This window comes from Scatophagus argus, chromosome 18 (assembly GCF_020382885.2).
Source record: "Scatophagus argus isolate fScaArg1 chromosome 18, fScaArg1.pri, whole genome shotgun sequence".
NCBI classification, from domain to species: Eukaryota; Metazoa; Chordata; class Actinopteri; family Scatophagidae; genus Scatophagus; species Scatophagus argus.
The window spans coordinates 6,986,648-7,011,428 of NC_058510.1; the positions used below are offsets into that span (position 1 = coordinate 6,986,648).

At 39.5% G+C, this 24,781-nt stretch overlaps 2 protein-coding genes across 4 annotated transcripts in view; both read left to right on the plus strand.

The window, feature by feature from the left end:
• Positions 1-9,409, plus strand: part of oxsr1b (oxidative stress responsive kinase 1b) — a 36,039-nt gene extending 26,630 nt beyond the window's left edge. For all 3 annotated transcript variants that reach the window (XM_046371642.1, XM_046371640.1, XM_046371641.1), the window contains exons 6-19: positions 238-293; positions 528-637; positions 985-1,086; positions 1,237-1,370; positions 1,534-1,582; positions 2,302-2,367; positions 2,451-2,573; positions 4,799-4,834; positions 5,283-5,489; positions 5,664-5,719; positions 5,890-5,942; positions 6,392-6,460; positions 6,621-6,685; positions 6,789-9,409. In XM_046371642.1, the coding sequence (XP_046227598.1) occupies positions 238-293; positions 528-637; positions 985-1,086; positions 1,237-1,370; positions 1,534-1,582; positions 2,302-2,367; positions 2,451-2,573; positions 4,799-4,834; positions 5,283-5,489; positions 5,664-5,719; positions 5,890-5,942; positions 6,392-6,460; positions 6,621-6,685; positions 6,789-6,863 (1,201 nt within the window). In that variant the 3' untranslated portion in view covers positions 6,864-9,409. The remainder of the gene's footprint in view (positions 1-237; positions 294-527; positions 638-984; positions 1,087-1,236; positions 1,371-1,533; positions 1,583-2,301; positions 2,368-2,450; positions 2,574-4,798; positions 4,835-5,282; positions 5,490-5,663; positions 5,720-5,889; positions 5,943-6,391; positions 6,461-6,620; positions 6,686-6,788) is intronic.
• A 2,064-nt stretch (positions 9,410-11,473) lies between these two features.
• On the plus strand, positions 11,474-24,449 carry slc22a13b (solute carrier family 22 member 13b). Its single transcript, XM_046372144.1, has 20 exons — positions 11,474-12,031; positions 13,570-13,673; positions 13,873-14,027; positions 16,369-16,540; positions 16,652-16,772; positions 16,898-16,992; positions 17,071-17,285; positions 17,510-17,618; positions 17,731-17,925; positions 18,117-18,129; positions 19,338-20,009; positions 20,126-20,229; positions 20,472-20,620; positions 21,677-21,848; positions 21,977-22,097; positions 22,192-22,286; positions 22,428-22,642; positions 22,734-22,842; positions 23,376-23,570; positions 23,871-24,449. Exons 1-20 carry the CDS (start codon positions 11,657-11,659, stop codon positions 23,938-23,940), a joined length of 3,456 nt encoding a protein of 1,151 aa, XP_046228100.1. The 5' UTR covers positions 11,474-11,656; the 3' UTR covers positions 23,941-24,449.
• Positions 24,450-24,781: the final 332 nt, after the last annotated feature.

Below are 24,781 nucleotides of genomic sequence, written 5' to 3' on the forward strand. Positions count from 1 at the left end.
ATCACGTGAAGAAGAGATCTTAAGCTTTCATTGAGTCAACTAAACTAAAATTGGAACTAATGTAATGTTGTGGCAAGAAACAGAAACTACCAATTAATAATTCTTGTGTCATTATTCTGACTTAAAATATCTTTGTTCATGTTCACTGTTTGATCTACCTGAGCTTCCTCTATCACATTATCTTTGACAACTCTGTGTGAGAAGTAATCCTATAACATACAATTTTTTCTTTCTTAGAGATCTTAAGGCTGGAAACATTCTCCTCGGGGAGGATGGCTCAGTGCAAATTGCAGGTATTTAGCCACAAGACACATCTTTCAGCACCTGTCACTTGTGACCCTGATTATGTGTGAAGAAGCAGTTTTATTGTGCTGTAACCTAATTTACCCATAGGGCTGCCAACTATGGCGGAAGCTTTGTCTGTGGAAGAATATGAACTTTCTTGACAATGACATAATTGAAGTTCTGCCTCGAGTCCTTAGTGTGCGTTTATCTAATCATTATTTCTCTCTGTTTCCTTCCTTCAGACTTTGGCGTCAGTGCCTTTCTAGCCACAGGTGGTGACATCACTCGAAATAAAGTGCGCAAGACGTTTGTGGGCACGCCATGCTGGATGGCCCCAGAGGTCATGGAACAGGTTGGTTGTCTTGAGCACAGAGCCAGGAAGTAACCCTGACAAGCAGAAAACACAATGAGTCTCAACATTTCATATTAATAGACTCCATGCTATAAATCTGAGGTCTGTAGCCATCACCTCTACCATGACTAAGAACTCAACGACCCTCAAGTAAGACTGCACTGCTGAAACTAAGCCAGCTTACATTCTAAGGACTGTCTGGGTTTTTGCTGTCTCCCCTGTGAGCAAACCCGTTTTTTCCATGAATACATTTTATGTTTTTAATCTGTGAATCTATGGCTCACTTGTCGATCCAAGATGAAGGCAGAGCTGATATATAAAAGTTGGATATGAATCTGCCTCCACAGGTGAGGGGTTATGATTTCAAAGCAGATATTTGGAGTTTTGGGATCACAGCCATCGAACTTGCCACTGGGGCTGCCCCTTATCACAAATACCCACCAATGAAGGTGAGAAAAGATCAACAACTTACATAACATAGAAATATGTATTTAATAACACAGAACAAATGCAAAGTCAGTTCCTCTGACTTATTGAGGATTCTACTTGTGGTGTTCTGAAAGTTTAAAAAGCACTAAATGTTCTCTTGGGGTCTTGAGGTTTTGATGCTGACGCTGCAGAATGACCCTCCAACCTTGGAGACCGGCATCACAGACAAGGAGATGGTTAAGAAATATGGCAAATCCTTCAGGAAGATGATCTCCCTGTGTCTACAGAAGGACCCGGAGAAAAGGTGCTTATTCTAATGCCTTTAATCGTTTTGATTCACTGTGCTTCGCTAGTTATGTTAAGAATACAGTATGTTGTACAGCATTCCCGTAGCATGTTTTTTGTTATTGGAAGTTTAAAGGCTCAGAGGAACAGAACTGATTTGTCGTCATTTTGCTGTGTTTCAGGCCAACATCCTCAGAGTTATTGAAGCATAAATTCTTCCAGAAAGCAAAGGTAGGTGCTTGAGTTCCCTCTGAGACTGAAGCTAAGCTGGTTGATGAGTAAAGATCTGAGCCTGCAGAAGTGATCGGACCTGAATGGCCTCTGTTTAAAATTAAGCTGTTCTTTATGACTAAAGGTTCACTGTTTTAATTTTTAAGTTTTTAAATTATTGACAGAGGGTTTATTGTACGAAAAAGAGGTCAGCTCTAATGCATCAGCAGATGAAAAAACAATAAAGTTTCTCTTTCCCGAGGTGTTTGTGTGTCAGGCTGCTCTTCACTTGGATCGGCTTGTCCGTATGTCTGACCTGGACTGAGGCCATTGCAGCATTCCTCTCATTATTAACTATGCAGAGCTGTTTCTAACAAAGGCGGGGATAAACAGTCTAACTCCAGCCTGTAGCTGCCCAGTGCCCTAGCAACTAGAACAACTAAAATGCTAGTTCAGCATGTCCCACTGCCAAAATCATACCTCCGCCGTTTGCTGGACATGATCCTGGTTAACAGCAAGAACTGCAGTACTCTGTATGTACAGCAGGTGGGAGGATGTGTCATTGTTTCAGATACACCTCTGGTATAAATGAGCCAACAGTGAGCCAGACAGCCTGCAGGAGGAATTTAAATGGTTATCAAGCAAGCATGTGATTAATTAGCTGGTGAAATCTTCTCAGAATAAGCAGATATTGTGGATTTTCAAAGTGACAACCCTTTATTTCTTCCCTGTCATGACAGACGCATGAGTACTTACATGAAAAGTTACTTCAGAGAGCGCCCACAATAACAGAGAGGTCGAAAAGGGTAAGACGGCACAGATTAAAATATTCACTTTTTGTTTTATTGTTAAGAGGATGAGCTCAGTTAGTGAGCATATGTGTTGCCAGGTACGTCGAGTGCCAGGGTCCAGTGGTCGGCTGCATAAAACAGAGGATGGCGAATGGGAATGGAGTGATGATGAGCTGGATGAAGAAAGTGAAGAGGGAAAAGCAGCTGTTGCTGCCTTAAGGGTGAGATGAACCTGCAGTTTTTTTGTTTTTTTTTTGTTCTCACATGCACACTCGACGTCTTGTCTTTTAATGGCTCTACAATGTTTAAATGTTCATTCTCATGTCTGTGCAGTAGCATGTTTGTCCACTGAGTCTCACCTGTGTGTGTATGTTCTGTCTGACGGCCAAGGACCAGCAGGTGAAGCCTGTTGGCGCCACCAGGCGACAAGTGCGCTTCTCCTACCCACTCGAGCTTCCTGCGTCCAGGGTTGTTCACTTGCCCCCAAAATACAGATGGCGTTCCCCTAACAAGGAAAGACGCTCTCTGCACGTGTTAGCTAGAGAGCATGTGCAAGACCTCGTAGGGAGACATTTAGTTGGACAAAAGGGAAGATAACTTTTATGGTTAGAGTGAGGGCTTCTGGTCAAATATGCTTTCACTTTATGTCTTTGTAGGAATGATTGGAATTGGTATTTCACCAGAGGAAATCTTCACACAGACAAGCTCTTATTGTTCAAATAGTTGTGACTTTGTTCTAGCATTATATAACTTTGCATTAACCTATCAGAAGGCAACTAGTAATTACCGGACAAAGTAATGCAATTGGGTCGTTGACAGGAAAGGTTCACAGCATAAATTCTAAACACAAATCTGTGCAATCTATGTATCACATGCAGGTGGACTTTGACCTGCACGCCTTCAGGGTCGATAAGTCAGTACATTGAGAGTCGTTTTTAAATTGTGAAATGTTTTGCGTCTCATGGGAGGGGAAGCAAAGTTGTTTTTACTTCAGGGTAGCAGAGATTGTAAAAGAGTTTTGGCCTACATAACTACAAAACATTACATAAATGTAAAATTGTCAGACACCACGTAACTGTTCATCAGTTATGAAAAATGTCGGGGGCTTGCGTTCTTCACTTAAGTAGAACAGACATGCATTGCCAGTTTGGTCTTATCGAGTTATATTAAATAAAGTGGTGAGAGCTACCTTTCCCGGAAGCCATCTGTATTTCCATTTCTCTTTCTAAATCACTTTTTATTTATACTCACCAAATCATTTTTAACCAATACAAGGCAACTTACTTGAATTACGTGAATTGTGTCAGTGAATTACAGTCACAATATGTAAGACCAACAGGGGATTCAAATTTTACTACATCTGTGCTGCTTTCATGCTGCTTTACAGGCTGCTTGTCGGCAAACTGAACTTGAAAATCTCACATCAGTTCTGTTAGATGTTCTAATTTCAGTTCTAATTTCTACTTAACTGATGAATGTTTTCTCATCAAATGAGTAGTCTTCCACCATAAAAAATAAACCAAAACATATTATCAGTCAGTGGAGCCTGGCTGAGTACCTGTGTGGCGTCGATGGGCTTTAAAGATCAATCCAGACTCCTGAGCCTGAATATGCCGTCGCTTTGTCTGAATCAGCCAGCAGATTCCTGAGCTGATGTGATTTCTGACATCAGTCTGACGCCAGGTCACATCCTCTCAGTCAAGTCAGTTTGTCTTCATTTTGGCCCACAAGGCTTCTGTCTGACTTTGTGTGTTCCTTGGAGTTGGTTTAATATATAATATATAAAAATTTTATTCTTTTATTTTTTTTTTTTGGCTGATAGACGGTTTGACTAACTGTGTGACTTCCTTCTGATTTTGTATTCACTTATGCTGCTTCTCTCCTTCTCAAATCTAAAGCTAAAAACAAAACTGCAGTTGCAGAATGTGTATTTTCACTCATTTACAACTCAATTGCCAGTATCTCAATGTGGGCCATTTGTATAAAATCACTGTGAATGTAAATTTATGTTGTGATATATTAAATGATATAGCTCATTTAGCTGAGAATGTCTCTACAGATGAAGTCATCAGATGGGAATAGTTATTGTTTTCCAAACCACTGAATGAAATACTTGACAAGTCATAGTACATCATCACATTGATGTAAAACCCCTGCTAGATGCTGTAAGGCAAAATCTCTGCTGTCTCATCTAACTACGTTGCCCAACTACATCCGTTAGTAGTATTAAGTAGTTTAAGCTGTATTAGCATTTCACCTCAAAAGACGTAACGATAAACCAAGCAGGCCCTTACATGAGGAAAGTAAACGAGTGAGTTTTCAGTCTGTTCACCTCTCTCGCTTTCTGTGTGTTCTTTGCATCGATGTGTGCTCTTCTTGCTTTGCTAAAGCCGCCGCAGTGATATCCTTCTCTGAGTCTTGTCTCCCACTATGTGTTTCTGAACAGTCACCGAGGGTGAAGGAGGGATCACAGAATTCAGAGGTGAGTTTCAAAAGTTTATTACACAACATTTCAGTATGCACGTTTGTCAGACTGTTGCAAAAAAATTGAAAATATCTGCAGTTTTAACCCACAAAGTCTAACTAATCTTCATGTAGAAAATGGACCTTGAGTTGAGGTTTTTGTAATGAATACGTGCAAAACTGGAGACAGTCATGGGTATTAAAAGCAGCTTCTCTGCTCTTCAGTGGTGGTTGGGACATTGCCACTACAGGCCAGCATGGGGGAGACTGCACTAATCATTGCTTCCCATGTTAAACGGGTAGAAGTGCAGGTTGCTAGCAGTGTATTATCCCACTGTGAGAGAAAAGACTAACAAACTTTGGTTTATAATAAATAAACTTGAATTTCTCTTATCAGTCATTTCTCCCATTTGAACACTGACATTTTGATTTGGGCACAATTTGATTTCATTTCTCTTCTCCTTCAGGTTTTCCAGACTCCTGAGCCTTTAATTAGTCAGCTCCAGCCGGTGGCTGCAGGTCAGGCAGAACTACCTCAGGCTGCAGGCCAAGTTCCTCTGCAGCCCACACCAGTCAACACTCAACCCCCTGCCCAGGCTGCATCTCCCACAGCAGGCGTGCCCGCTGCTGCTGCTGCTGCTGCTGCTGCTGCTGCAGCCGCTGGTCCCACACAGGTCAGTATGACCTGCCTTCATATTTTCTTTTCCATTACGTTCTCCTCTTTTAAATATGCGTAGCATCTGTTAACCCCTGTTTGTTGTGATAACACTTCACTCCTCCAGTCCTGTAGATATGCTGTTATTTTTTTTTTAAGCTCACTGTAATCATTTGCATCTGTGTTTTGACAGGCTCCAGCTGTCTCAGGGGATGCCAAGGCACCCATTAGTTTGGTATTAAGGTTAAGGTATGTTTCTTCATTTACACGTAAATTCAGTAAAGCGATAGGTGAATTATGTTTTATGTTTGTGTTTCACCATTTCTGTTTACCTTACATCTGCAGTTTAAATTGTGTGGACTAAGTCTGAAAGTGGTTATCTTAACTTCTCTAATCTGGTCTTTCTTTCATCTTCATAGAAATTCAAAGAAGGAGCTGAATGACATCCGCTTTGAATTTATGCCAGGGAGAGGTGAGTGGTGTTTGTTTTTTTAGGACTGTTAAAACCCAATCTCAGTCTGCTGGTGGCAGAGCAGTAGTTTAAAACATGTTCTGAGGTCAAGACTTGGCTGTAAATGTCCTATTTTTGGTAATCAGTAAGAGGAACTGCCAGTTGATAATTTATGTTTTGTTAAACTTATTTCTGAGCGTCAGCTTTCGACCACAGCATCCAAAATAAACAAGCACATGGAGGTCTGAACTTGTGAAAATCATAGCCCAAAGCGGCTCATTTCAGCATTAATCACCTGAGAGCGTACTAAGTTTACTTCTTAGCAGAACAGTGACAACCAGCTATATCTGCGTAAGGAACCAGAGAGTTTTGGACTTTATAAAATCACAGTGTTGATATTTTCTTTTTCTTTTTCTTTTTTTTGTTTCCACCACCTGTCACAGTTAGTCTCTTATGCTTTGACTTTTCAGACACAGCAGATGGTGTGTCCCAGGAGCTGGTGTCAGCAGGCCTGGTGGACGGGAGGGATTTAGTAATAGGTCAGTGTTCAAACAATGCAATTTCTTTCCTCAGCAAGGGCACCTGAAGGTTAAACATTCTCTGTGGTTCACATTATCTCACATTATCTCACGTTTTCCTCTTTGTTTGTTGATTTGTTTGTTTGCTTTCACTGGACTGAAACATTGTTTTTCCTTGCAGTTGCTGCAAATTTGCAGAAAATAGTTGATGAGCCACAAGCCAATAAAAATGTCACTTTCAAACTGGTGAGTGGTCCACCCTCATAATAACGACAGCGGGGAGAGAGAGAGGACCTAACCTTTCTCAATTTAATTAAACAAATTTTACTCTTCCCTCTTGTTTTCACAGGCTTCTGGAATTGAGGGATCCGAAATACCAGATGACGTCAAACTGATGGGCTTTGCTCAGCTCAGCATTAGTTAAACTTGTTCTACCTGGGACCGTGACTTGCCTAAAAAATGTGAAAATAAAATTAAAAAAATAGTTCAATGCATTTTTTTTTCCTTTCTATGGCTGTAAAGAAACCACTACTGCCAAAGAAAACAGTACCGTTATGTCACTCATAGGATTATTCAATGCCGCCTCGTTGAACTGAGGGGATGAAGTATCAGAGTGTGCAGTGTAAGAATCACTCAGAAAAGTTTACAGCGTACATGTAGAAGGATGCGAGTATCTACAACAAGCAGTTTTCATTTACTTTCCTGGTCTCCCTCATTCTGTTATCATTTTCTCTCTAATATGTGATGCATTTGCACAATCTGAACTAACGCCCTTGAATCCCGATAGGTGTAACAATGCCTTATATTCATCAGAACTACTGAATGCACGTTTTGGGGAAGGCCCCAGTTACCGTATGGAGCATTATGTTGTCTGAAATGTGCCGTTGTGGTTTCAGTTGCTCGTGTGAAACTTTTTACTTCATTTTCAGAGGAGATAAGATGCGGCAATTTAAAATATTTTGTTAGCAGCAAGTGCTGATGTGATGGGACACAGAAAATTTGATATTAAATCACCTTTTTATATGGATGTAAATACTCCCGGCAGTAACGGTCTTTAAAGGATAAGCCTGGTTTTATTCTGTATTTTTCTTACCGTCAACAAATTGCATGAGACGACCAAAACCCACAAGTGTTAATTAGTATTTTCTTTCTGTGGTACCATTCCTTCTTAGAGGAGGTGCAAATCTTCCAAAAGCAGTCACAGTGATGTGGTTCCCTTTCTTCTCTTTAAAGGAGAAGTCATTTCCTGAAACAGCTGGGCACTTCGCTTTTATCAAATGCTACTTAAACTGAAGTGAACAGTGCATTTGTTTGGAGACTATTTTCAGCTGTGGATTAATCCACATTTGGTGCTCCTGTGAGTGTTTACAGCAGCAGGATGGTGTATTGAATTATGTAACTTAATGATACGTAAAATACGTTATTTATTTTAAGTTTTGGGGCAGAAATGGAGCTCCGTGGCACAGAGGAATAAAACAAAGTACATTGTTCTTACATAAACAGGAGGATCAGTAAATTGTTGGTTTTGGTATTTTTGTGGGATCAATAATGACGATCACCAGTCTTATCCATTTAAGAACTGTTACACAACCAACATTAAAAGAAAGGAAAGATTAAAGTGTAAGACAACTTAATATGTTATGTTGTAATATGTTAACTCAGGGTTAACATAATGTAAACTCAACAGCATAAATTCTAAAGAAATTGTAAAGAAAACCAAAATTTGCTTCCACTTACAGACAAAATTGGCCTTGTTGGTCTTGTTGTAAATATATGTTGAAATTGTGGTAAAAAAAAGTTTCCCCACAGCTGAAACCTCACGTGTTGTTTGTCTGCTGGTATCAGCGCGAGTCTGTTTGGAATCAGTTTCTCAAATTCTTAGAAAAGAGTTAAGTGCATTTTTGTTTATGTGGATGAAGCATAAGTACTTGATTTAACCTGTAGTATGTAAATAATGACCTTTGGCTCTGATTTGTTTTTATACTGGGTGTTTCTTTTTTTGGCCTTTTTTCTGTCGTACAACACGATTCTTGGTTGTAGCGATGCCTGAAGGAAGACGACGAACGACACTGCAAACTAAATTCAGCTTCGAGTTCTCTCGTTTTGCAGGGCGTACTGTCACTCACTGCATGTCATGTGTGATGCTCACTTAACATTTTGCTCATAAAACTTTTCATTTAGTTTTGCCTTTGAAAAGTTTGACTATGTTTTACCAGATGCACCGCTTATTGCCGGTCCACCGTAAATTTCACCGAATTTCGAATTTGTCTCCAACTCTTAATAATAACAAAGCGGAGGCTGTTTACAGTGCTTACTTTAACTCTCATCTGAAGTCACACACCTTCTCTAGCAGTCTTTTTTTTTTCTGTTGTTTGTTTTCAAACGGCTACAATGAAGATTTTATGTCCTTCAGTTTTGAAACAGTTCAGCTCTGATTGTGGACATTTTGATAGATGGTAAACATGTTGTGGCTTCGGATGAATTAGCCCACTATCAGCACCGATCTCACACCCTTTCAGCCACACTCTGGGTGTTTTATAATGAATGTGCATCTTGCAGCTATCGCCGCTAGCAGTAGTGGCAGGTTCATTTAACACTGCTCTAATGTGTAATTATGAAACGCCAGCAAAGGTTTTACTGTTTAATTTGGTGATGTGATAAAGTCATAACTCTCCAGATGCCATATTGAACGGAAATGAATGACTTTTTTTTCTGATTGCAGATAAAATGTTAAGAGGAAATCTTTGTATTTTGACTTTAAACGTGTTCAATTTTACTCTAGCCTTAAATTGAAAATGACCAAGTGTATTTTTTTTTTCTTTTTTGACTTAATGTCAAGGTTTTGATTCAGCTTTTCAGTGTCTTTGAAATGTAGTTCTTGTTACATGTGAAGATACATGAAATAAAGATATACAGGTGTGTCGACCCTGTGTTCTGCTCAGAGGGGTGCGACGACGGCGGCAACCCAAACTGCAGTATTCGGTGCCATTCTCCTGGTTTAGTCTGCAGCTGACAGCAGACAAAGACAGGATTAAGTGTGTGTGTGTGTGTGTGTGTGTGTGTGTGTGTTGCATAGATTGAGCCCCGCCCCTAACGCGGTTGAAGATCTTATGGCTTTGTTCTCATCATCTCCCCAGCAGTCTCTTCTGTCCTGTTTACGTGTAGTCTGACAAAGCTGTAGCAAGTGAACGGACGAGCGGCAAAAACCCCTTTTGTCCTGGCAATAACTCATCAAGGCTGTAATATTTGAATTTTCCAAATGTTCTCAGCTTTTTTTTTTTTTTTTTTTCATTCTTTCATTTGCTCTATTTTTGATCATTGGAGTTCAAAGCATGTTTCTCTTGATTATTTTTATTCAATAAAGAATGAGCATATCAGTCGCCTCTTGGCACTTTATGTTGTTTTAGGTAAACCATTATTTGTTATTTTAAGTTGTTCTTGTTAATAAATATGTGTTTACTATAATGAAAAGTGCAGGGAGTCACCCATACTGAACAGACTCCAGAGCAGCTGACTTTACTAAGTTTATATCCAGTCTTCAATCTTCACTTTTGTCCTGTGTTTTCTCTCTCTTCTATGAGTAATATTTCTCCAGTAGCAATCCTAATTTCGTAACAGTTTCCGTGTTTCACACTTGAGGATTCGTTTCTGTTGTCGCTGCCTTAAGGTTTATTGTCTTCACTATCTTCATAAGGCCTACAACTTTCCTTTCACCCAGAGGAAGTTGTGTTATTTTCTGCTTGCTAAACATTAAAGGGGCACTCCAGCCATTCAGTAGCACTTTTATGAAAATTGGAGACTTTCAAGAGACAGTTTTACAAGAGACAAATTTTATTTTTATTTTATTGTTCAAGATGAGCACAGGAGTAGATATCCTAACTTTTAGTGTGTAGTATGTAGTGAAACTTAAAAAAAACAAACAAAAATCCTTACAGTTCAGATTATGCATCTAAACCAAATGCCCATGTTTTTCAAGATCTCTGTAACACAGGATTTCCGTAATAAATCTGTAATCTCTAAACCCAAAATGACATAATCCAGATGATCGAGGTCGCTTTGCGGGCCTTGACAAAGATCTTTCAGAGTTTACAGACGACATTACACAACTGTTTTCACAAGCTGAGTAGCACTTCCCATGACAAATGAACTAATCTTCATGTGTGAAAGCCCCTGAAAAGTAAAATATATTTAATTATTTTTAAACATTTTAACTCATTAAAAACTCAGCTAATCTGCTTTGCTTGCACTGTGTGGGTTTAGTTTGATAATTGATTCACAGAGAGGTCATCGGCTTCTGACTGGTGTATGAAACCATATGACATCACTGTGTTTTCAGTCCCACCAACCCAAACCAGTGAGAAGAGCACAGAGAGAAGCATAAATACAGAAATGTGTCATTTACAGTAGCCAAAATTGTTTTAGCTTTGGCAGAAAGAGGTGTGTTCACACAAGGTAGAGTAAAAAGCTGGATGAGAAAATATGTTTTCAGGGCTTTTTAACAGATCTGTTAGTTACACTAAGTCACATCACCCTCTAAGTACAACTTTGCCTGTGAAAAGGGATATAACTGTAGGCTGGAACTGTGGGGGGGGGGGGGGGGGGGGCATGTAATCACGTTACTTAACAACTCTGCACATGTTTTCAGCTCATTGATATGGTCAAGTGCAAATTTTGAAACTGACAAAGGAACGGGGAACATCACAACATATATATAATTTTGGGAAATCTTCAGGGACATCACATTTTAAAGGCTCAGAAACAAGCTGCTGGTTTGAATTTTGAGGGCAAACGTCCACTAAAGCATTCCTGATAAGTTCCTAGGAAAACTTTTTTGAGCTCCACTCTTTATATGAGCTGCTATAGACTGGCTCAGCTGTCCTCTTCCTTCTAAAGCATTTTGTGCCTTTCAGCCCTCCTGTGCTCACAATGATGGTAATTAAAGTTTGAATGTTAAGAGCGAGTGCATCACAGATCTGGACAGCTGCACAACAGCTAGACTTCAGCCTGAGGGATCCTGATGTCCAATGTCACATTTTTATACTTTGGTAGTCTGTGGTCTGTTGGCAACTGGACAGCAGCCATAAAAGCACCATCCTTATTTAAACATTAACTTGCAGTACGAAAGTCAAGTTGACTGACTGTATAGCTGGATGTTGTTGTTTAAGACCCAACCTTTATCTGTAGCGCACTGCACTCTGAGTACATTCACTTACCAACATGAGCAACTTTGGGCAGATCCTGAAGGAGATCGGGGAGTTTGGTTTTTTTCAGAAACGTTTGGTGGGTGCATTATGCATCCCCAGCATTTTTCTGGCTTTTGATGTAATTGGCCAAGTATTTACAGGGATGAGCTTCCCACATCACTGTAACACCGACTGGATCTTGGACCGTGGGCCCAACCTGACTGATGAGAAACAAAGAAATCTCACCATCCCAGTCAACAAGGATGGAAAGTATGAAAGCTGTAAGATGTTCACACCTGTGGATTTGGATTTGGAAACCATTGAAGCTTATGGGATTAATACTACAACAGGATGCTTAAATGGATCAGATTTTGAGACACCGAAAGGTGCCTCCAGCATTGTGACAGAGGTGAGAGATACAAAACAGTGCATTTAAATGTTGTATTTCCTACTTTACTTACTGTTAATTTTTGTTGTCAACTCACACTTTTCTGCTGTCTCAGAATGGCAAAAATAGTGCTGGGCAGTTTTAATTTTTGTTTTAAATTCAGTTAATGACAAATAACTTGTGTTTGTATGAATGCTGATATCTAGAATATTTCATTTTATTAAAGGTCCAGTATGTAGGATTTAGTGGCACCTAGTGGTGTGGTTGCAACCATCTGAACACCCTCGTCTCAATCTCTACTGCAATGGCCACTGAAAATCTAAAAAATGACAAAGGCCATCTCTATAGCCAGTGTTTGGTTTGTCCATTTTTGGCTACTGTACAAACATGGTGGTGCAGCCTGGTGGACTTCATAGAGGTGGACCTGCTCCTTTCTAAGTGAGCAAAAACACTTAGTGTCCATATCTGCCTCTGTATCCCCCCCAAATCCAACACTCTGGAGTCTAAAGTAGTGTGGCAGCTGCTATGTGTGATGTATCACTTCTTGGCTTTGACTATTTGGCCTTTCTGAGCCACCATACTGCTCTGACAGCATAAAAACATTTGCATGGTACCCTGTGTTGAGTGGTGGAAAGTAAACTTTACTTAAGGTCTGTACTTAAGTACTAATTATGACAGTATTTCAATTTTATGCTGCCTCATACTTTTTTGAACTTCTTAGATCATTACATTTGTTTTACACTTACAGTTAAATTTACTGACATGTTTGTTCAACATATCATATCATATTTCTAATGTCTAAATTACAAGATGAATCAATTTTTAAACATTTGAAAGCATAAAAAAAATATACAAAAAGAGTGGAAACAATGCTGTTTAAACTTCATAACATAAACTATAAATATTATAAAGTATTTTAAATAATAATGAATTTTAGGCTCGCTCTCTGCCCACCAACTTTAAACCCTCCTAAAGAAAGCTTAATCTTTGACCACCATCTGTACTTTGATATAGAGTATAGTGTATAACATCAGCCAAGCAGCCCTGTCGCAACTGCAGTTTGTAGGAAATCAGGATGCTAATCAAAACCAACCACAAATCCCACATAAGCCCAGTCCTCACATCCCTTCATTTGAATAGATTTCAAGATACTGCTTTTCACACACAAGGTCCTACATGGTCTTACCCTTACATTTCCAAACGTTGGCATCCCTTTCTCCATCTACCTGTAGGCCTCTCAGATAATCTAACCAAAGGCTCTTATTCATACTCAACGTCCGCCACAAATCCAAGGGTCCCTTCCCATCCCAACCCTCTGGAAGAGTTTCACCCCTCTGTTAGTATCTGTAAACAATGTCAAGAAATGTATGTATGTTGTTTATTTTTCTGTATCCTGTGAGGCATTTCTAACTTGTTCTAACGGGTGTTATATGAATACAATTTTACTTACTTAGTACAACCATAGCAGAAGAACAGTTCTCACCCACTAGTTCCAACCCAGCAAAGGTTTTGTGTTGTCTGTGGTGGTCCCGTCCTTTCACTATCCTCCCTGTCATCAGTTCAGCCTGGTGTGCGACAGAAGCAGCTTGATTGAAGCATCGCAGTCCGTCTACATGGCTGGTCTTCTGGTTGGAGCGCTGGTGTTGGGGCAGATGGCTGATAGGTACGCATTCACTCCCATCTTCACTCCATGTACATGAGAGTTATGATTGCTTTTTAATGGCAAGTTTAAATGACTGAACAGAAACACGTCTGCATTCATACTGTTTTAGACTTACAGTGTATCTGCTAAAAGGATCTACATTTTTACTGCCCATATGTGAGGCAAAGACCGCATGACCATTCTTCTCTTCTCTTTGTAGGTTTGGTCGACGTTTTGTGGTCCTGCTCTCACTACTACTCCTGTTTTTGTTTGGTGTTGGTTCCGCTTTCTCACCCAACATCTATGTTTATATAGCTGTCAAATTTTTAAGTGGCATCTCCATTTCAGGCATTGTTGCTAATGCGTTTGTCATAGGTAAGTAAGAAGTTTACTACTGAATCAGTGATTGTCTGGGCTTCATTGTAACCCGCACATCTCGTCTTTTACTATTATTATTAGTATTAGTATTAGTATTAGTATATTAGTATTATTGTTATTACAGACAGCAGCTACATTCTGATCATATTTCTGATATGATATATTAGTGTGTCTATTGCCAGTAGAAACATTTGAAGTGAAGTCACAAACTATACTCTTATGCAGAGCATATGGTGTCATAGTAATGTTGATTATTTCTCACATGCTCATTTTCTTTACAACACAGGAATAGATGTGGGTCTTCTGAATTCAGGCTAATATACAGTGCATCCAGAAAGTATTCATACTGCTTCACTTTTTCCACATTTTGTTATGTTACAATCTCATTCCAAAGTGTATTAAATTAAAATTATCCCTCAAATTTCTACACAAAATATGTCATAATGACAAAGTGAAACAAGTTTGCTTGAATTTTTTTAAATGAAAAACAAAAAATGTAACATGTTACAAAAACTGTAACATGTACATAAGTATTCACACCCTTTGCCATGACACTCAGAATTGAACTCAGGTGCATCCTGTTTCCACTGATCATCCTTCAGAGGTTTCTACACCTTCAGCTGAGTCCACCTGTGGTAAATTCAGTTGATTGGGCATGATTTAGGAAGGCACACACCAGTCTATATAAGCCCTCATAGTGGACAATCCATGTCAGAGCACAAACAAAGCCATGAAGTCAAAGAAATTGTCTGTAGACCTCTGAGACAGGATTGCGTTGAGGCACAGATCTGGGGAAGGGTAGTGAAAGATTTCTGCCGCACTGAAGGTCCCAAAGAGCACAGTAGCCTCCATTATCCATAAGTGGAAGTTTGGAACCACTAGGACTCTTCCTAGAGCTGGCTGCCCGACTAAACTGAGTGATCGGGGTAGAAGGGCCTTAGAGAGGGAGGTGACCAAGAACCCAATGGTCACTCTGACAGAGCTCCAACGTTGCTCTGTGGAAATGGTTGTCCTTCTTGAAGGACAACCATTTCTGTAGCACTCCACCAATCAGGCCTGTATGGTAGAGTGGCCAGATGGAAGCCACTCCTCAGTAAATTGCATATAAAAGCCTGTCTGGAGTTTGCCTAAAAGCTCCTGAAAGACTCTTAGGCCATGACAAATAAAATTTCCTGGTCTGATGAAACAAAGATTGAACTCTTTGGCATGAATGACGAACGTCATGTGTGGAGGAAACCAGGCACTGCTTATAACCTGGTCAATACCGTTCTTACTGTGAACCATGGTGGTGGTAGCATCATGTCATGCTGTGGGGATGTTTTGTGGCAGCAAGAACTGGGAGACTATGGATAAGGGAAAGATGACTGCAGCAATGTACAGAGACATCCTTGCTGACAACCTGCTGCAAAGTGCACTGGACCTCAGACTGGGGTGAAGTTTAATCTTCCAACAGGACACGACCCTAAGCACACAGCCAACATCACAAAGGAGTGGCTTCAGGACAACTCTGTGAATGTCCTTGAGTGGCCCAGTCAGAGCCCAGAATTGAACCCTATTGAGCATTTAAGGAAAAATCTGAAAATGGCTGTGCACTGATGCTCCCATCCAACCTGATGGAGGTTGAGAGGTTCAGCATTGTGGGAGAAACTGCCCAAAAATAAGTGTGCCAAGCTTATAGGATCACACTCAAAAAGACTTGAGGCTGTAATTGCTGCCAAAGGGGCTTCAACAAAGTGTTGATCACAGGCAGTGAATACTCATGTACATGTTATATTTTTGTTTTTTTTTATTTTTTATGAATTTAAAAAAAAAAATCAAGCAAACTTGTTTCACTTTGTCATTATGGGGTATTTTGTGTAGAATTTTGAGGGGAAAAAATGAATTTAATACATTTTGGAATGAAACTGTAACATAACAAAATGTGCAAAAAGCAAAGCGATGTGAATACTTTCCGGATGCACTGTATGTACTAGCAGAATCTGAACTAAAAGCATCAAGGACCTGACCATACTTTATCCATCACAAATTTGTCATTTTGATTTTACAAAAAACATGGCATTTTGTTTTAAGTTATGCTGTGATTTGTTGCCTTGTTGCTGTTGTTCCTTTACAATCAGCAACACAAAGTGTGTCTGCAAGGCTGTAACATCTAAATGAAGGCCACTGATGGTTGATGCTTTGACTCCGAAGCTGCAAAAGTTGTGACATTTCCGCAGTACTTGTGCCTTGATTTGTTGCATTGTGTCGCAGGCACTGAATTAATTGATCTGCACGCACTAACTTTCAAAAATAGCATGGCACAGAAGATGGCATTTCTGTCTGTGTTTTTACTTTGAAGGTGGTGAGTGGAGTGATTCCTCCAAGTTTGCTCTCTGCACTATTCTCTGCCACTCTTTCTTCCCTCTTGGACTGATGATGCTGTCTGGCATTGCCTATTTGATCCGCAACTGGAGGATCCTGCAGCTGGTGCTCTTCAGCCCCCTTGTCCTTGTCTTGGGTATCTTTTACTGGTAAGCAGCCTTTCAGGTCATTTTTATTGCTTTCAAAGGTAATCTCCATTTAATCAAATAGAATTAAGCATATATTATAGCTTGTGATCATGAACCCTACATCTCAATTAGGATTCTTCCAGAGTCAGCACGCTGGCTCATCACTCAGGGCAGGAAGGAGGGAGCCATAAAGGAGATCCAGAGGGCAGCCAAGGTGAACGGGAGGAAGGTCCCTGAAGAGCTGTTAGACAAGGTTGACTGCATCAAATGGACTTTGGCTTTATGTTTTGTTTTTTGTTTTTTAAAAAAGCCCTCAAATAAACTGTACACAACTGTAAACTATACACTCTAACTGAAAATGACACCTACATTGTTTAGCTGGAGGCTGAGAGTACATCCAAACGAGGAAACATGTTGCACATCTTCAGGATATCATATCTGAGAAAGCGTGCTCTCATAATGAGCTGCATCTGGTGAGTATACATTTCCACCACATCTTCAGCCCCACCTTTGTGTCTGCGCTGAGATCATCTCTTTAACTCTGTTAATAGGTTTGGAACAAGTCTGATGTACTACGGACTGAGCCTGAATGTTGGCAGTTTCGGTCTGGATATCTACCTCACACAGTTCATCTTTGGTATGGTAGAAGTTCCTGCACGCCTGGGCAGTTTGCCTTTCATCCAGCGCTTTGGGAGGAAAATATGTCAAGCAGGTGTCCTGTTGTTTGGAGGTTGCGCCTGTCTTGCCATACTGGCAGTTCCAAAAGGTACTTTGTTGTAAAGTAATAAAAATCTGTTATATCTTTTACCTTATTCTTGAGAGGGAGGAAAATTAATATTTTAATTGATTTACTAACATTATTATTTGTCTTGTGAGCATAGCTACATCCAGAATACCCTAATCTAATACATGCATTAGATCCTGGCACATACATTTAATTTATTAAGTTATTTCATTTGTCGCAAATGTGTTTATTTATTTGTCCATCAGACCTTCCTGTCGTGATAACAGTCATAGCTGTAGTGGGAAAATTTGCTGCCACTGCCAGTTTCTCCATAGTTTATGTTTACACTGCAGAGCTATACCCCACTGCTATAAGGTAAGGTAGGTAAAGCCCCAGAGGTAAAACACAAAATCTGTTGTTAGACTTAATATTGGCAGAAAATGCCATCTTTGTTATTAGTGCATGCTTATAAGTCCATTGTCTATAGACAAAGCGGCGTCGGTCTAAACTCCATGTGCGCTCGTGTGGCGGGCATCCTGGCTCCACTGATCAGGCTCATGGTCGTCTACCATCACACCATCCCCATGCTGATATATGGGATCATCCCCATTGCTGCTGGAAGTGTCTGTTTTCTGCTGCCCGAAACCCGCAATGTTGAACTGCAGGACCACGCTGAACTCATGTGAGTCGATGAACCCGTTCGCAACCAACAACTTATTTTGCTTACAAGCACCTCAAAGCAGTTCTATAAAATAATCTTATTGTATTTACTTTCAGAAAACCTGCGGACAGACCTGTTGAAATTGGATCTTTCCCCAAAACAGGAAAGAGCACAAAAATGTAATGGATTTCACCATTTTTGTTCCATATCAGAAAATACAGTTCGGTGATCTTGGCTGACAACTAAACACAAAGCTTCAACTGAATTATGATGAATTCTTACATAACATACATAATAAAACATAATTTTATTTTTTGTAGTTGCCATCTGTTTAAATAATTCACTGCCATAGAGGTTTGGTAACTGTGATTTGTATGTACAGTATATTAAATTATGGACATGTATATTTGCTATGGATTTGTTTGTTTGTTAATTTTAATTGTGTAATAATGGACAGAGTGTGTGTTATTTTTTCCCTTGGATGTGTTCCCCTTGTATATATAGCTACAAGTCAACTGTTGTGCATTACAAAAATAAAGGGAATAAGCGGACATTTTGATATGCCATAGCACAGTGTAACATTATGTCACTTTGTATTCATCTTTGGACTGCTTGTTTGCACAATTGTAACGTCACTGACACAAAAAAGTTAGCAGCCAGCTGGTGAACACAGAGCAACATTAAGCAGCAAAAAGATCAAATAAATGTGTTAGATAGCCAGAAACACAACTTCAAATGAACGCTAGTGGTGCTCCATATTTGCTGGATGTGTAAATGGTTAACATGCTTGTGTGTGTACTGTTAACACCACGGAGAGAAAAATATAGATTGATGTTGCTTTGAATTTTGTTATCTTGCATCTTGTGGTTAAAACCGCTCAGAATGTTTTATTGTTTGTGTTAGATCTGTCACACCTGTGCTTTCACCTGCACGATGTTGGTACTCCACACTGGTTCACAAACCTTTTAATGGAATATGCCGCACAATTTAAGTGGTATTTATCATCTGATCGTCTTTCATTGTATGATTCTTCTCTGCTATTAATGGCATAAATAAAACCCAAGCAGACTGGCAGATTTTGTCAGTTGTGACTGTGACTGACTTGTTTGTCTTGCAAAAATATTTTTCTGTATGTATTTGACAGCTTATTAAAATGGGATGCAAGACAATGCTGCAGATGACAGCCTCAGTATTGTGCCCTCTGGTACAGTTTATGTATTTTCATATTTGTTATTCCTGCTGATTCTGATGAAATCATGCTAACTCTGCACTTAAAAGCGAACTTGCACATCTTTCATGCCAGACATGCAGTGATACTAAAAATAGCTAAGTCTTTACATTTTGCTTGGATTTCAGCTTTTGGACTCCACCATTTGTATATCCAAAGGTGTTGCTTTTCTAGATTTTGCAATACTTTTGCTGCTGTTCTATAGCAGCGGGGATATCTCGATGGTTGTATATGGTCTCATGTTTTGGTATTGAACTTTGCCCCCCTTTCTTATCTCTTTTATTCTGCTTTAAACTCTTGTGCCAGCAAAGTGTGTGCAAAGTTTTGTAGATTGCAAAGTTGTGATATGCTCAGTATCTGTATCATCATCCCTTCTACCTGTCTAATATTTAACAGTTGCTGGAACAGGAACAAGAAGTGTTGTTGCCTGCAAAGTGCCATCACACTGCACTTGGAAGAAGAAGAACTTGAAGAAGCGCTGCATATTCAACCACATATCAATATGAGCGACTTTGGGCAGATCCTAAAAGAGATTGGAGAATTTGGCTTGTTTCAGAAACAGTTATTGATTGCATTATGCATGTCCAGCTGGTTTTCTGCCTTTGAAGTTATTGGTCAGGTGTTTACAGCCCTGAGCTTCCCACATCACTGTAACACCGACTGGATTTTGGAGCGTGGGTTCAACCTGACGGAGGAGAGACAAAGAAATCTCACCCTCCCTGTGAACAAGGATGGAAATTTTGAAAGCTGTAAGATGTTCACACCTGTGGATTTGGATTTGGAAACCATTGAAGCATATGGGATTAACAGTACAATTGGATGTGTAGATGGATGGGACTATGAGGCACCCACAGGTACTTCCAGCATTGTGACAGAGGTAAACAAATGGGTTACTTTATTAAATTCTCTGTGGTCTGGAGGTCTTTCAGGGTCCCTAAGTATTCCTTGCTTTCAGTTCATTCTTAGACTTATTACCTTCATTCCTGTTTACAGTTTGATCTGGTTTGTGACAAGAGTGGTCTGATTGAGGTGTCGCAGTCCGTCTTCATGGCAGGTTTTCTGGTTGGAGTACTGTCTTTCGGAGCAGTTTCTGACAGGTATGAATCCTTAACACTGCAGCAACATTGTCAGAAGTTTCTGTGATTTTTGCTTTCATAAGAGCCATTCTTCTCACCGTTGCTAATATTTTTAGAATATTCCAACATGTTGGAATAAAAATGTAGATTAAATAATGTAAGTGTTGAGCCATACACAGAGGAATCTATAACTTAATATTGTGCCCCTGTAAAGAACTGGAAGTATATATGCTCTTTTTGCTCTTTTTCTTCTCTCTTTGTAGGTTTGGGCGACGCGTTACGATCCTCCTCTTGCTCCTCTTGCAGTTCTGTTGTGTGGCTTCTGCTTTCTCGCCTAACATCTATGTTTACATAGTTGGCAAATTTTTCGCTGGGGCCTTCAGTGTTGTTGTAATGATCACCTGTGTGATGGGTATGTCCTCTTTTCTCGCCTATTATTGTCATTGGTGTTACCATAGTTTTTGCTGTTGAAAACCTTTTTTAAAACCATTAATTTAGATTGTTATTATTATTATTATTATACCAGAGTTGTATTGCCTTGTCTTATCACAGGAGGTTAAAGGCAATATATCACGAGAACAATATAATTACGTCACTTTCACATTACATTACCTGGAACAAATATATCTGATCTGAAGAGCATAAGACGACAAAACAAGAGAGAGTATCTGAAACGTGTGTTGAAATGGATGTTTAATGTCAGGTCGATTAATCAAAGAAACCTCATCCTTTCCATGATGATCATAATCCTGTAGCTCATCAGTATATAAAGTAACTCTGAAAGATTGGCTGGAACACATAAACACACAGTCAAAAATCTGAAAAAATATAGTCAGGACTAATGTGAAGTACGCCGATCAGCCGCAACGTTATAACATAGTTCTAACCCCACCCTCAAAGCACAGGACCCAAAGGACCCAATGCCAATGTCAGTGTCCACAAAATACCCCCAGAGGTCCTGTGTCCTTTCTCCTGACAGGTCAATCCAGTTTCAGCCTATTCTGGTGCATCTGGTATCTCTCAAACAGGCTGGGATCAGGGGAGTGTAGAGGCAATCGTTGTGGTTCTTGAGACATTCCTGAGCCATTTTCAAAGTGTGACAGGGTACATAGTCCAGCTGGGGGGGGGGGCTGTTGCTCATGGGAAGAGCCATTGCCATGGGGGATGGGTGTATGGGGGTGGTGTGTGTCAAAGAACATCCAGTTGATTGCCAGAACCCAAGGCTTCCCCATAGAACATTGCATTGTGAAGATATGATTAATTTTATTCACTTCTCCTGTCGGTGGTTGTAATGTTGTGGCTGATCGGTGTATACTGCATAGAGTTTGTAGTAGATTGGTAATCTTGGCATGTCCCTTTGAACTTGTGAGTGGGATAAAAAAAAAAAAGCTCAGCTAGACTGCAAGCCTGTGGTGACCACTGAAGTAAAATAATTTTCAATAATTTCCTATCCACATTTTTCACACAGGGGTAGAGTGGACTGATTCCTCCAGGGCTGCTCTTTGCACAGCGTCCATTTTGATATCCTTTTCGACTGGACTGATGGTGTTGTCCGGTGTTGCATATTTAATCCGTCACTGGAGGACCCTGCAGCTGGTTCTCATCAGTCCTCTCCTCATTGTCATGGGACTCTATTACTGGTCAGCAGCTTGTCTGGCCATAACACTTTGACTTAGTTTATAAAGTGCTGTTCACTAAAAACATTGTTATAGTTAATAATGACAACATCTGAATTGCACTTTGTGATTTTGAACCTGTGCTCCAACAGGTTACTCCCAGAGTCAGCTCGCTGGCTTGTGGTCCAGGGCAGGAAGGAGGAGGCAATAAAGGAGCTCCAGAGGGCAGCAAGGGTGAATGGGAGGACGATCCCAGAGAATCTGCTAGATAAGGTGAGCTGCATCAATCTTTACACTTTAAATAAAATCATAATGAACCTTTCCATGACACGTGTGCGTTCTCTAAAACTTACTTTTCCTTGTTTAGCTAAAGGTGGAGGATACCTCTGAAAGAAGGAACATGTTGGATATCTTCCGAATATCGTATTTGAGAAAACGTACCCTCATAATGTCCCTTAACTGGTCTGTCTTGTTTTATTCTTGTTTTAGTCTGTCTTTATTTATTTGTTCTTGTTTAATTGATATAATAAATAGTAGACTTTTGTCCCAATAATTTTAAATATTTGCAAAACTGATTGTGTCTTTCCAATTCTGACCTTCTAGGTTTTCATCAAGTCTTCTGTATTATGGACTGAGTCTGAATGTAGGCAGTTTTGGCCTGAGTATCTACCTCACGCAGTTCGTTTTTGGTATTGTTGAAATTCCCGCAAACCTGAGCAGTTGGGCTCTGATTCAGTACTTTGGAAGGAGGATCTCTCAAGCAGGCTTCCTGTTCTTTGGAGGCGCTGCTTGCCTTGTGATCCTTGCTGTCCCAAAAGGTACTTTCAAAAAAGCTTTTTATCATCATAAAACATTTGGTTATGGACAAGGTACATTAAGTATTTCTGAAATATATTATTTATGCAACAGATCTCCCAGTGGTGGTGACAACCCTAGCTGTGGTGGGCAAATTTGCTGCTACTGCCTCTTTCAGCACAGCCTACATTTACACTGCAGAACTATACCCAACCGTTTTAAGGTACTGTCACTTTCTGCTGCTGCTCGTGATGATTACATACAAAAATCTTAGCAACCATGGTTTGTGTTAACACTGAATTTTAGAATATTCGGAATTTGAATTGAAAAGATTAAAAGCATTATTAAAATTATCAATAGAATGTAAAGAAATGTCAGTTTTGAAGTTGTGTCAAACATGTCTATAAACAAATACAATTTTGTTTGCCTTGTTTATTTACCAATTTCCCAATACTGGGGAATATTGCCTCGTAATATATATCGTAATAATATTACTGTGCTCTGTAATTATTAAATAGATAAACATTATTAATGTCTATTATTATTATCTCTTGTCTCCCCCTTTGCTTATGTATTTATCTTGGTACAGGTAGCCCACTCAGCAAGTTTTTCTTTACTTAATAGTTACAGTGTAATTTGTGGGCTGCAATCTGAAATGCTACCAAAATCATCTCAATCATTGTACAATTCCTGTTGAGTCTAAGAAGAAGAAGAAGAAGAAGAATCAGATTGTGAATCTATTGTATGTTCTTGCAGGCAGAATGGTGTAGGTGTGAACTCTATGTGTGCTCGTGTGGCGGGCATCCTGGCTCCACTGATCAGGCTCCTGGAGGTCTACCATTACACCATCCCTATGCTGATATATGGCATTGTCCCTGTTGCTGCTGCGGGATTGTGTTTGTTACTGCCTGAAACCCTCAATGTTGAGCTTCAAGACCACACTGAGCTGAAGTGAGCATTTCAAATACTGTCTGTATTAAGTGGAAATACTTCTATTTTATAATACCTTTTTCTATTTTTGATTTTAGAAAACCAATAAATGGCCCTACATGGAACAGTGCTGAAGAGATTATTGAAGAACACAAATCATAATATTCTAATCATAATTAGAAGTAAAAGTTTCTCTTTTTGTTGAGCTTCAAGACCACACTGAGCTGAAGTGAGCCGAGTATAAATACTGTATTTGAAAAAGGAAATTGAACAGTTAAATAGTTCTTGATTATAATACTTTTTTTCTGTTTTTGATTTTAGAAAACCAGTTAAACGACACATGGGAAACAGAGGCAGTGCTGCACAAATTACTGAAGAGCACAAATTGTAACTTTGCCATGGAATCATAACTGGAAGTTCACAGTTTCTCATTTTCTTTATTATCTGACAACAAGTCTTTGAAATTTTAACCGCAATTCAAGATCTGGGTCTGTATAATTATGGAGGGATTTTAGTTTGTTTCATTTTAAAGGTCACAATTTGCTTTAATTTTAGAGCATTTTATGGCTGCAAGTTTATTAGAAATTGATTTATTCACACAAATGGCTCCATCTTTTGAGTCAGACCCAAATCCAATGTACAATATATTTAGGTACGTATATATCAGAGACAGTGGCTTAGGAAAAAGCAGAGTTTATGTGGTCCTTGGCCAGGACTGGCATGCCTGACTTCAACTTTATTTACTGTATGTTTGAAGATGTATGTGTGGAGATGTTAGTTGGCTGCATGTATATGCAGCTGAATGTGTGATTTATACTCTGTATTTAATTTCTTTTGTTTTCATTGAATGAATGGTGCTTTGTAAAAAAGTGTTATATAAATAAAGCTGAACTAAGCAGAGCTCATTTATTATCGGGGCTATGATCTGTAATTTTATTGCTTTGTATGAAGTTTTACAAGTTTTCCTTGTGACTGGTTAAAAATTAATTTTCAAGAGTAAATATGTTCATCGATGTGCCAGATGTTTGACACTTACCACAAGGCTCATCCACACCTCACACTGCACTTTGATGAAGAAGCACTGCAAATCCAGCCACAAGTAACATGAGCAACTTTGGGCAGATCCTGAAAGAGATCGGGGAGTTTGGCTTGTTTCAGAAACGGTTATTAATTGCATTAAGCATCACTAGCTTATTTGCTGCCTTTGACAGCATTAGTCAGGTGTTTTCAGG

Excerpts from the sequence above, each read along its gene's own strand:
- slc22a13b (XM_046372144.1), top strand. The coding sequence starts at position 11,657 with ATGAGCAACTTTGGGCAGATCCTGAAGGAGATCGGGGAGTTTGGTTTT. Across the intron at positions 13,674-13,872 it reads TTGGGGCAGATGGCTGATAG|GTTTGGTCGACGTTTTGTGG; the intron begins GTACGCATTCAC and ends TTCTCTTTGTAG. Across the intron at positions 21,849-21,976 it reads GTCATGGGACTCTATTACTG|GTTACTCCCAGAGTCAGCTC; the intron begins GTCAGCAGCTTG and ends GTGCTCCAACAG.